Consider the following 13,238-nt stretch of genomic DNA (forward strand, 5'->3'; position numbering starts at 1 on the left):
AAGAATATTTATCATACATGTACTTTTATATAAAGATTATATATATATATGATTAAACATGTGAACATTAAATGGACTTCGTTATATAGACAGTACTAAGTGAGCTTACGGAGAAACTTTACAATAGTTAGTTCCCTATATTAACGGGCAACATGGATTACGATCCCGGATGCGTAGACCCGAAAGAATGACAAAGTTCTAAGACACACACAAGAAAGCCCCGTTATATTAGATAGAATCCAGAGGTAAATTTTGTAAAACAAAAAATCCATTTTTTTCCGTATTTTACTTTTCAAAGGACTTACTTTTTTCTGCCAGGAAACAATACATTCACTCTATTGTTTAAGTTTTTAAAATTTTAATAACTTTCTTATACTATCCTGGATTTGTACCAAACTTGGACAGAAGCTCACAACTCAATATATAATGAATAAAAACAATCACAGAGTACTTGAATTGTCTAAACTACCCGTAAAATAAAGTAAATAAATAGTGCACTGTCAAACTGGAAAGTTGCTGCCTATAAATGAACCAAATAATTATTTTTTTTAAATTATTTTGCAAAATTAACACTACAGGGAGATAACTCTGTAAAATTAGCTAAACGTTTTAATTACGTTGCGTTGTTAAGGGAATATTAAGCTTTTCAATGTTCAAAATAAGTGTTTGTCAAAGTGCTATATAACCAGTGTAATTTTTCTGATCAAACGGTTGGTTCAAATTTTTTGAAATTTTTATATTTTTGTCAAAAGATCAAAGTAAATACTTTGTCAAAATTTTATGAAAATTAAACGAGCCAAATTAATTTTAGTGAAGGTGTTGAGTACCACCTTAATTTGATTTAAAAAAATAGTTTCTGTTGAAGTATGTTATATTTGTATATTTTGTTGCTTGTTAAAGTATGTTTCATATTTAATACAACAAAATAATGAAGAAGAAAAAAGAAAAAAGAAAATTGCACAATTGAAACATTTTTTTGTCTATTTTTTCTCAAGTATTGTTATGTGATTAATTTTAGTAATTTAGTCTTATTTCATTTTTATAATTATTTAATATTTATACTCAATTTTGCTAGAATCAAGGGTTCAGACTTCTATTTTACAATTTTTGTCTCTTTAGAATTTGTTTATAATTCCATTTTTTACTACAACATAATTTTGCAAATACTTTATTTTTGTTTGTGAATTTTTGAAGAGGAATATTTAATGCTTAAATATACTGACTGTATTTTACCTTTTATTAATTAATAATTGTTATAACAACACCTTTTGTATTTTGTTTGTAGGCATAGGTTGAATATATTTTTATCAAATGTTGGCATAGGTTGAAGACACCGGTTCTTCGCACTAGAAGACAATCGCTTTTGGTGACTTTTCCATAAATAAAAATTTGCTGTTTTGCATCGGTTTAGATTTTAACATCTACATGTAACAGAAATACAAAAATATATCAAGTAATGGAATAAATTACTAAAATGAGGTACAGTCAGTGAAGATGTTACTTTCAATAAAAAAATATCTTTTAAAAAAAATAATTTCGAGATTATTTCTTCATAATTTTTTATGAAATTTTCAGTTTGATTAGAATTTCCCGTTTATTTAAGGATTTTTTTGTTGAATAACCTTTTTAATTTTGTAAATCAAATACGGCGGATGAAAATAATTACGTAACCGTTTCTGGTTATACTCGACCAAAAATATATGGTTTGTTAATGTTTTGATATAAATATTTTTTAACAATATCCCCCTTTTTACAATATTTGAGTTAAGACCTGATATAGGTGAATTACAGGTAATTATCACGATGCCAGTCCTTATGAGGACCCCCTAATCCCTTATGTTGTTTTAGTCTAATTATCAAATGTTGGAGAAACGTGACTAAACCCACGCGCCTCGTTAATCTCATTTGACGTTCCACATTGTATGTACTGTGTTTACCTTAGGGTGAAGCCACATCTGATGTTGTTCCTATCAAGACTGAACAATGAATTGTACTGTTAGAAAGGGAATACTATTTTATATTCTATTTGTTCAATTTATTTCTGCCCGTATATTAATAAAAAAACTAAAATGCATATTTTTTTTAATTTAATAAAATAAAAAATGTTTTCTTGTCGCTAAATAGTCTTCTTGTCTCTTCTTGTCGCTAAACTTATTCTTCTTGTCGCTTCTTAACGCTTCTTGTCGCTAATTAGTGACACGAACAAGTAGCGTAGTATAATATCCGAACCATCGCCGGATTACACCACAAATTGCGAGTTTAGGTAGTATTACATCGAACATCCGTCGCACTTTTAAAAGATTTTAAGGAGGTCTTCTTTTTTCTTCTTCTTCTCGGTCTTCTTCTTTTTTCTTCTTCTTCTCCTTCTTGCAGATACGGAAATATAATCTTAGGTAGAAAGGTTAATTCGACAATATAAAAAATAAAACAGTCTTGTGAATAACAATAGACTAGTTATGGAGAAGTTCTGATAACATATATATATACACACAGTGGCTTTAGTGGTTTTAAAATATTAGGGTATACTTAAAAAGAGGAAGCTAACTTGAGCAGGGACTTAAATTTCTATACTAATAGAAAGTCCCTGAACCAAGTTAATACTGAAAAACTGACAAGATCAAACGTTAGACTTTATAACCCAACGGAACGAATGGAAAACAACTGGCATATTCTTTACTTGGTACAGGCATTTTGGAAATATGGTCGAGTAAACCACACTGAGGCACTTGTCTCAGAAATTTTTATATATATAAGTGTGTTATATTAAAATATATACAAACAACATTCTGAGACAAGTGCTGTGGGTTAAACCTGTTTTTGTAGCTAGCAAATCTTCCACTTGTGATCACTTGTATAACAGCTGTTTGTAGTTCTGTCATATTGACAAAATTGGGTAAGTATAAACAGCCAAACAAACAAAATAGGCTATAATATGACAATGATTGGGAGTCATCAGCCAAAAACTGTGGAAAGAGGCCCATCATCACGATGGCTTTCCAAGTAATCACATATTAATCACAAGTTTTATAATCCCATAATCATTTGCATTTTTTTTAAACAAGTAGTATACACTTTTTCGACAAAGTCAACATTGATTAAAATCAATTACTAGGGTAAAAAAAACGAAAACAATACTTTAAAAACCTCTTGCGTCCGCATCGCACCATAGGACATAACTAAGTGCACATGGAACGCCCAATTAAAAAAACGCGATAGCTTGCACATACAGAGTAACACCACGAGTCATAACGATCAAAAGAAACATAATTTAGCACTAGACTCATAAAGGGAAACTGTAAAGTATTTAAAAAGATACACCAACTACAAATCCTTGAATCTAAAACTGAAGATAATTTTGTATTAATTTTGATAAAGTAAACAATGAAGAGTTATGTACCTTTATATCTAATTGATATGGTACTGTCCGGTGATTTTTTTAGAAAAAGGACGAGACATTCTTTGACAAACTCTGGCTCATCATTTTATTTATTTTTATTTTTTGCTTAGACACTGACAATGTTTTGCAGAGTCTGAGTAGCAACTACAAGCTCTTAAATATTGCATGAATTGAGGAACAAATACTCCATATGCGAGTAAAGTTGGTTTATTAAAAATTGAAATCGTCTCGTTTGCCATAGATCATGGTACTGAGATGACTGCTGTTGCAAACTCGAGGTACATGTTTAGATTGAAAAGAGGAGCTGTATCTGTGATTTCCTGAATCTCTAGCTCAGGAGCATATATATTAATGGGACGCAACTAGAAAAAAAAGTTATTTATGGAAAGACCATCATCAATATACCTGTACATATATGTTTGAAATTAAATCATCTAACTTCTTTGATCTTCGTGTTCTTTTCATTTGTCTGAAGGAACTCCGACTCGTATGGAAATATGAAAAGCTCGACAAGGAGAGGTGCACAGTTGGTTCCCATCATTGTGTCATTGTAATATGGTAAATTCATGTATTCTTGTCTTTAGTTTTTGCTAATATGCTTGGTCTATATGCCATTTTGTTCTTCTTTGTTACATATTTGTTGGGTTTTTATTAGTGATTGAGATTATAGCACAGTTTTGACTGCTGTATTTTTGAAATTTTTACCTAGTATTATGTCTGTTTGTTTTGTTCACGCATCGCTGTCAATATAATGGAATTTGATGCGACTGTCATACAAGTGAGAGGTTTAGCTAGCTATAAAACCAGGTTCAATCTACCATTTTCTACATAAGAAAATGCCTATACCAAGTCAGGAATATGACAGTTGTTATCCATTCGTTCGACCCCCAATTTCATCATCATATGGAGGAAAGCATTGCGGATTAGACTAGTTTATAATTTTTATGTGGTTACTAAGGCTTAATAGCGTAAAGGGTGTAAAATCGAATGTTTTGATCATCAGAAGTTATTTCAGGGAATGACCAAGATATTAGGTTTTCCAGAAGTTTAGTCAACTTCTGATAACTCCATTTCTTATATCTGATTGGTCAATCTTCACCTGTGACACAAACATGAACATATATGGTACATTTATTTGAACAAACAAAGAAATCCATCATTTGTTTCATAATTTGCCAAAATATAATTCGAATAAAACAGAATTATTGGTAACCGATCTTGTTTTCAAGCTCAGGTTGTAAAATCATGACATATTTTTGTAAGGTTATATTAGGAATATCATTTTTTATGTGTGAATAGGAAACTAAATGTCAGATTTTTAGAATTTAATACAAGACCTCTTAGAAAATCAAAAGAAAATGTGTAACCGTTTATCTGAGTTCACTGATCTCCCCGTATAATATTTACAGTTAAAAATTGTTTAATTTCATTAAAAATATTCCTTTTTTAAGAACCATTTGATGCATGATTTTTTTTTATGAGTTGTTAATGGCGTTGAAGTAGCTGTAAGTAGCGCGAGTACTATCAGATCTGTACTTTATGTTTCTTTGTGATGTGGGGATGTACACGTCCAGTCTGTTTTGTTCAGTTTTGTTTAGTTGTCTTTCTGCTTCGACTCGATCTGAAGAGTTAAGCCCTTTCAAATGATTTCTTTTAAACTTGTCAAACCCCGGCACATTTTGCATGTTCCAAGTCAGGAAACTGTAATTCAATGGTTGCTGTTTGTTGATGTTACTGTCGGGCGTGTATATATAATATTTTGTTTTTCGTTCATTGTTTTTTTTTACATTCTTTGCGGTATTGGTTTTGCTCATTATTGAAGGCCATATATGGTGACTTATAGTTGATAACTTCTATGTCATTTGTACGATCTCTTCACTTGTAGAGGGTTGTCTCATTGGCAGTCATACGACATCTTCTCATTTCTATAATAAGTGATCATAAGTTGAAATCACATAGTTGTCCCATATTTAATGAAGTCTAAATAATGAATTGAATAACTGACTCAAAATTTGCTTTTATTAAAAATCAAGACAAGATTTTCACATAAAAATACCTTGCTAGTTCAAAGCCAATTTAATCAACAAATAAATCAAACAGTACAAAATCAAACGGTATTTAGTGTAGGTGCCCATCTGAAAAAGGCTGGTCCTGCGCAATGTCATATCTTTATGCTATATGAAACTCCTTGGTTAATGGAATAGTAAAAACTGTAATGACTGAATGTTTCTTTAACAAATAGGGAATGGTCTATAATGGACATTTAAAATAGATATATGGAAATACAGTATAAAACTTTGTGAATGGAGGTAAACAACTTTATAGGAGCAGAGACATGCATGATTGTATGTGTGTGTATATATGTCTCTGATATGAGTCGGTGCATTTTTTCAGTCAAAGATATTTCAAAGATCTTGCCGAAAGCTGCAATATTAGAGTATTTGATTACACAATATTGGTACAGACCCGGTCCGGTCCGGTTCCAAAGTTTGGATCGAAAGGGGTAAAGTAAATCATAAACCGAAATTCTGAACATAAAAGCAGGTGAATAGATTAGTTCGGCTGTTGTCTGCTCTATGGTCGGGTTGTTGTCTCTTTGACACATTCCCCATTTCCATTCTCAATTTTGATATAAGTGGAATCTTTTTGTGATTTTTTTATGTATCTAGATTGAAAACTGGGATCGATTATTTAAAGCACTAGCTCTTGTCCACCAGTCTGTGAACTCCATAGCACTACATGTGCATTTGTTAATCTCGCTCATTCTCTTTGTTGTTAATGTAATAACTAATTCTACTTTTAAATAGATGCGACCATAACGAAGATTTGTTCATTTTGTGCATTTGGAAATTTTATTATTTTCATTGACTTAATTCTTCCATGAAATCCCAAAGTGTTTGATCAGATACCGCTAATGTTAGTTAATTTTTAATAGCCTGTCTCTTTCCCTTTTCAAAGAAACGCTTATCGCCTCAAGTTGTTCCTAACGATTATATCTTAATTACGATTCGTGTAAATGAATTTGAACGTAAACAAATAGTGGTCGTCATCATCGAAGATCGTTAACTTGTAAGATCACGGAAATGCCGCGTATTTTTATGACTTTTCAGAACCAGGTGCTTTGTTTCACATGTATATACATGACAATTCGCGTGTAGGTTGCCATGCAGAATTTAGCATCAATTGTCTGATTAATTATTAATTAAAACTTCTTACAACTTATAATCTGTTTATCGTTTTAACTAATTCAAACTTAACCAAAGCATGATATCCACTCATTTGCAAAGATAATTGAGCACACGAGTACTGCAGCTGAAAGACAAACGATTGCCGTGCTAAACTTCATCATATATATAAAAAAAAAAAAAAAAAAATAAACATGAAGGCAAAGTTAATTATATTATAACATTTTGTAATTAGTTTATACTCTTCTGCAAGTGTAAATATTTTTTTATTTCTTATACAATGAACACATGAACAAAATAAAGACGGTTTTAAAGCAGACCATTTTAATTCTAAAAGTCCAGTAATAAAATTCGGTTTGTTGGAATAATGAACACCATTAATCAATGAACCGTTATTATATGAATAATTAATAAGATAAAATCATGGTATATAAAGATGTAGGATGTCTCAGGTTATTATAGGAAAAGTGCATTTTATTCGAGACTTCCAAATGAATTCAAGGTAAGGAAATTGCATTATAACATTTAACCTACAAAGAAGACAAGGACTAATACGTGATCGTCTAATTTATACATAAGTCACAAAACAAGCCTTAGAAATTAATGAATTTGAAAGCTTATTTATTGTTTAGAACACACATTTAGAAGGCATAGTTTAGTAGTCATATACGCCAAACCAATACAAAAGTTAAACATACTGGACTGCTGTCTCATCCAAAATATTTGGTTCCAAAATTTGTATTTGTAACTATTACAATTGGAACCTGTTTCACAAAAAAACTTACTACTAAGATTGATCGTAAGTATACTGCATTGTTCATAACTTATACGATCAATCTTCGTCGCAAGTTTTTTTGTGAACCCGACTCCAGCTATGTTATTATCAAATGAAAAAGGAGTATTTTGTATTGAGAATGAAAACGGGGAATATATTTTGTATTGAGAATGAAAACGGAGAATATGTCGACGAGACAATCCAACCAAAGAGAAGCAATGAATATATACAAAAAAAAAATCATTATCATCATCGGGACAAACAAAAAGTTCACTGATAAGATCAACCCAACGATGAAATCAAAAACTTTATAGATTTTAATTTGTGTAGCTAGATTAAAAGACGATACTTTTGACAGCTTTATTATTTCAGAACATAGTCATACAATCAAAGAATTATGGTGAAATTACAACTATTATTTTGATAATCGGAAAAACGTTAAAAAATAAGGATCCAAATATATCATTCCGACTATAAATATAAATCTCAATAATCAGGTTTCAATGGTTTTCACATTCACTCAGTTTCCAATTTTAAATCCGTGTATACAACAAGAAGTAAACATGACCACATTCACCCCAATGATGTTTACAATTTAGATTACGCTAAAATAAAACAAGAACAAAACTTCATGGAAAATTTTCAAAGAAATAGCAGTTCTATATTCAATAAGAGTTTGGAAAATTATTGTAAATCGGGGCCTTTTATCGCCGACTATACTGTATGGGTTTTTCTCGATGTTGAAGGCCGTACGGTTGCTTATATTTTCTGACATCCACTTCATTTGAACTTTGGTTGATAAATGTCCCAATGACAATCATATCACTCTTTGTTTTCTTATGATTGACCATCTAACGTTCAATTCATGGTCATTGTTATTTTTTATTTATGAAGTACACTTTTTTATAGACAAGACTGGGCTGTCAATTTTTATTTAGTTTCATTTTAACAAAAACAAGGGTTTCAACTATATAAAACAAAGTCGGTATTGTGAGGCCGGAATTAATTTTTAGGCCTATTCTTTTTACTAGGCATACTGCTTCTGGTCATATATTTATATACAATGCATACAACAAAGTCGATGTGTTTAACTTCAATAAGTATAAGTTACTCTAACAACTACATTGATGGATGAATTAGATATTAACGTACAGTGGCAGATATCACACGAATATCAGGATGCCATTATTATGAAATTGTATCGTATTAGAAATATACGCCGAGTCGGATGCTAGTTTCACAAGGTAACAGTCTGCAGAGAGACATTTTGTTTGTTTGTTACACTATATGTGACGGGCACATACTTTTGACTCCCAGGCGATCAAACGGTTGACGTTGACGTTGAATTTCACAATCTACGAATATGTATGGTCATTTTCAGTTGTGAGCTTGAATATAAAGTCTTTTTTTTGGTTTTTGTTTACAACATTATTCCATGGTGTAATGTGTATTCGCGACAAAAATATTTCTTCTTTCGGATTTTAAATCAGTTACAAATCTGTAAAAACACTGTAAATATAAGATGCATGTACTCTTGTTACACCAGAAAGCTCAGCATATAAATTTTATATTATAGGCACTTTAATTTATTGGATATGGATTTCTATAACCACAAGTCAAATACCACTCTGCCAATTTACCAATCAACAGCACACAGCAACATGTGTCATAACATTTCCTATAGCAGAAAACCAGTTACAAATCGTGGAGAGATACCAACAGATACCACATATAATCAGTACAGATACCTGAAATATAAAGATTTAATACAATACAGATACCAAGCCAACGATGACGTAAACTATTCACAGCAATACATCCCTAGGGGAGATAACCGAGTAATTGATTACCCAGAAGAAATCTTCAGAAACACGGGTATATATCTCTTTAATTTCAAAGCATAATGCATTTAGTGTGTAGGTTAAGGTACTATCTGGTTATCTTGCTTGCTAGCTAGCTAAGCTAAACCGTGAAGTCATTTTTAGGTTAGGTAAACTATATAGCTACCCTCCTTTAGCAGTAGACTAGTCCGACATATAACCAATTTATCAGTCTGTAGGACTAGACTACTCCAAAATAAGGGTACTACACCTAACCTAACGCCTAACCTAACAAAGACTTCACGGTTCAGCTAACAAGCAAGCTAATCAAATATTATAACTTTACCTTCACACTCAATGCATTCTGCTGTAAACTAAACCCAATAGGCAATGTATGAAATTAGAACTATTTTTAAAACAATTATTATTACTTTTTCGTGTAACAAATCGTGAAATCTTTTAATTAAATACAACCAGATATGGCGTGTCAAATGTTACAATTTTCACACAAAAAAAAAAAAGAGAAATGTTCATAGAATTACATAATTGGTCGTAAACGTTAAATACATATTCATAAAACTTTAAACATAATTATTTTCATGAAAAGTTCAATATAACTTATCTGAGCCTCACAACGGACAAACGGTCTGCTCCCCTAATGGCGCCAGTTGTCTTGCTTATTGCAAGTATGATTCACAATAAAAAGATTTAGATTAAAGTAATTTATATCTTTCGTTGCTTATTAGTTTCAGGCTCAAGTTCTGGGCAAATTCAGCTTTGGCAATTCTTACTGGAGCTACTATCAACAACATCAAACAGAGAATGTATAATATGGGAAGGAACTGAAGGAGAGTTTAGAATTGTTGATCCGGAAGAAGTAGCCAGAAAATGGGGACAAAGAAAGTGTCGACCAAACATGAATTATGATAAACTCAGTAGAGCACTCCGGTATTATTACGATAAAAATATTATGAGAAAAGTCAATGGAAAGAAATACACATACAAATTCGATGCCAGCTGTTTAGCAAATATGTCGCCATTGAATTTAACGGACAGCTGCAGTATTGCAGACATAAGTTATCGCGATTACATGAACAGCCAGATGAGTGATAAATCCAGTGGCGTTTTTCTGAACAGTCAGTCAAGGAATAAAAGTACCATACCCAGAAATGAATTTACAAAACCAAATTATAACGTTGTTTCTTATTAAACATGTTAAAATAAATTAAACAAACTTTTATTTTTGGCAATTTACGGTTAAACTGTACATTGCAGATTTACGACACCATTTCGGTTGGCAATATTTAAATTCAAACAACATTCATATATTCTATAAGACTATTTAGATGTTTTGAAGGAGGACACAGGTGATACTTAGGCAAATTTAAAAGTACAGAAAATAAAACACAAACTTTATTCTCGATAACCTTAGATTCATTCAGCTTAAGTTTCTTAGTTTCTAAGAAGAAACAGACTTAACCATGAAAATAAGGTCAAGATCAGATGAACCATGACAGGCAGACATGCACAGCTTGCAATCCTTCCATACAACAAATAAAGGTTGACCTTTGCTTACCAGTGGCGTAGCTGTGTCATTTTTACGTGTACGCCCGAAACTTGGCGAGGGATATGAGGTATGCCAACCGCTTAATGTTAAAGCACCTGCTGGTAGTGGGTTCGAAAGGGACGAAGCCCCCGAAAGCTATCGAGAATGAGATACCGTAAATAATTCCTGTCAGTCAAAAATCATTGATAGCAACATACTTTTGAATCTAAATGGTTTGTTTGTTTTGGTTAAATTTTGTAATATGTTAACTTATTCATCGTGTTAAACTGGAAGCTAGCCTAATGGTCATTGGTTTTAGAGAAAACGTCGAAACCAATATTACTTTTAAATAAGTTTAAAGGGTGCCGTGAGTGAGCATACAATAGACAAAAGCACCTTTTAATGAACACGAAAACAAATATTTCTAAGAGGTGCAATATAAAAAAAAATCTTGAACACCTAGGATTTCTTCCCACAAAAAGTGAATCAATTTATCATTCCTTTAAAGGGATTTAAAAAAAATCAAAAATTTTCTTTTGATATTTTTTTCTTGATCTGGAATATTTCACGACAATCTATGAAGGTTTATAAATTGAGCATATAAAACAATTAATTGCGTAAAGAAGAGTCCGGCTATCTGTCTATCAGAAAAGAACAGAAAAATGAACGAAAACAAATGCTTTCAAAATTTTAGCTTTAGACATTAGTCATAGAAAAAGCTTCTTCGGCATTTTCATGAAATTCGATAAAGGTTCGACAAGCAGTTAATGTAATTGAGAAATAACAAAATGTAAGCCCAAACTGCGACCACTTATCAATTGCAGAAAGAAATACATTTTGTCCTTAAAATGCGGGAAAATTAAAGATACAATTGCATTTTTATATTGCTCTGAATACTCTTTTGATCATAAACAGTTTATGTCCAACTTTCGTAAAATTTCACGGAGAGTCATTCAAAAGACTTTATCCACATTCGGAACCTAAATATTGACAACGCTTTGTCTCGCTTTTGGGACATAAATCACAGGCTCGACAAATAAAACAAACAGTATATCGAATCTGAGCAGATAGGGAATTGCTTTAAATATAAGAAAAAGTACGTCGAATTTATAGTAGATTCAGACTTTTACAAAAGATTCGAACAAATATATTTGAGTAAATTTAGTCCCTTTTTATTCAAAATCACAATCCATTGAAAAAAAGAAGCACAAGGCTGATGTGCTTTTGACCAGTTTTTCTTATTCTATGTCGATTGTTTGTTTTATTTTCAAAATTCAAGTGTACGCCCGGGCGTTTTGACGTAAACGTAGCTACGCGCATGCTTACAGTTTAAGAAAAACAAATCACAATAAATTGCTTAGACTTGCGCATCTTGACACGACTGCAAAGGGCCAATCCTGAACAGTTGTGACAAAACTGGACACAATATTCGCGCTTGATACAGGTCAGAATTTGGATTGTAATTAAATAGTTGACACACAATACGTTTCTTACTTAGAATATCTGTATATAGTCAACAAACTTAAAATTATATATATGATTTGAATTAAAAAATAAAAAAAATAAATAAAATCAACCCCTTTGTTTGTTTACACTATGCTGTTGCGAATCCCCCCCTTTTTTTTTTACAAAAAAATACATGAACATAGATAAAGTTGATATACCTTTAATCAACATTTTCAAAACAGTAAGGCAGCAACCATTTGATTTTCTGGGGGGGGGGGGGGGGCTATGGTTTTTTTTTTCTGGACAAATTATTTTTTTCGCCTGCGGCAAAAAACAATCTATTTTTTTCGCGACAAGTCGAAAGCAATTTTTTTCTTTCAATTTTAGCATTACATATAGTGGCAGCTGAGGGTGAAACAAATAATTTTTTTTTCTCAGAATCAAAAACAAATTATTTTTTTCTCCAAAAACTGGAAACAAACTTTTTTTCCCAAAAAAAAACATAGCCCCCCCAGAAAATCAAATGGTTGCTGCCTAAGATCTAAAAATAAATTGACAGCTAATCACGATTCACCTCAAGACAATACATTTCTTTATGCATAATGTAATGCAGTGTAAGTGTAATTGTCCGTTAACCAGGAAACCCTTGTTCTTCCCCCTTTTTGTCCTGAATTCCTAAACGGTTTGAGCCATAAACCCAAAAAGCCAATCCTTTTGCGGTATAGTAACTTGTGGTATAATTTCAGAGATCCATACACCATTCCACAAGTTATTGTCTGGATACTAGAAAAATGCTTGTTTTGCCCCTTTTTGGGCCCCTTATTCCTAAACCGTTAGGACCATCATCCCCAACTGTTCTTTTATGTTATTGGTCATTCTTAAAATAAATTGCGTCGCTGAGCGGCCATCTTGGTTGGCTGGCCAGGTCAGCTGACACATTTTTTGAACTAAATACCCAAATGATGATTGTGACCAAGTTTGGTTAAATTTGGACCAGTAGTTTCAGACGGGAGAAGATTTTTGTATAAAAGATTACAAACATTTAAGAAAAAATGGTAAAATTGACTAT

At 31.9% G+C, this 13,238-nt stretch overlaps 1 protein-coding gene across 1 annotated transcript; it reads left to right on the forward strand.

Moving 5' to 3' along the window:
• The first annotated feature begins 7,025 nt into the window (after positions 1–7,025).
• LOC139525205 (Friend leukemia integration 1 transcription factor-like) lies at positions 7,026–10,387 on the forward strand. Its single transcript, XM_071320396.1, has 3 exons — positions 7,026–7,084; positions 8,934–9,232; positions 9,924–10,387. The coding sequence occupies exons 1-3, from the start codon at positions 7,026–7,028 to the stop codon at positions 10,385–10,387; spliced, it is 822 nt and encodes a 273-aa protein (XP_071176497.1).
• Positions 10,388–13,238: the final 2,851 nt, after the last annotated feature.

Source organism: Mytilus edulis, chromosome 5 (assembly GCF_963676685.1).
Source record: "Mytilus edulis chromosome 5, xbMytEdul2.2, whole genome shotgun sequence".
NCBI lineage: Eukaryota > Metazoa > Mollusca > Bivalvia > Mytilida > Mytilidae > Mytilus > Mytilus edulis.

Coding starts and splice junctions, on each gene's coding strand:
- LOC139525205 (XM_071320396.1), top strand. CDS start 7,026: ATGTCTCAGGTTATTATAGGAAAAGTGCATTTTATTCGAGACTTCCAA. Junction 7,085..8,933: donor GACTTCCAAATGAATTCAAG/GTAAGGAAATTG, acceptor TTTATATTATAG/GCACTTTAATTTATTGGATA. Junction 9,233..9,923: donor AGAAATCTTCAGAAACACGG/GTATATATCTCT, acceptor GTTGCTTATTAG/TTTCAGGCTCAAGTTCTGGG.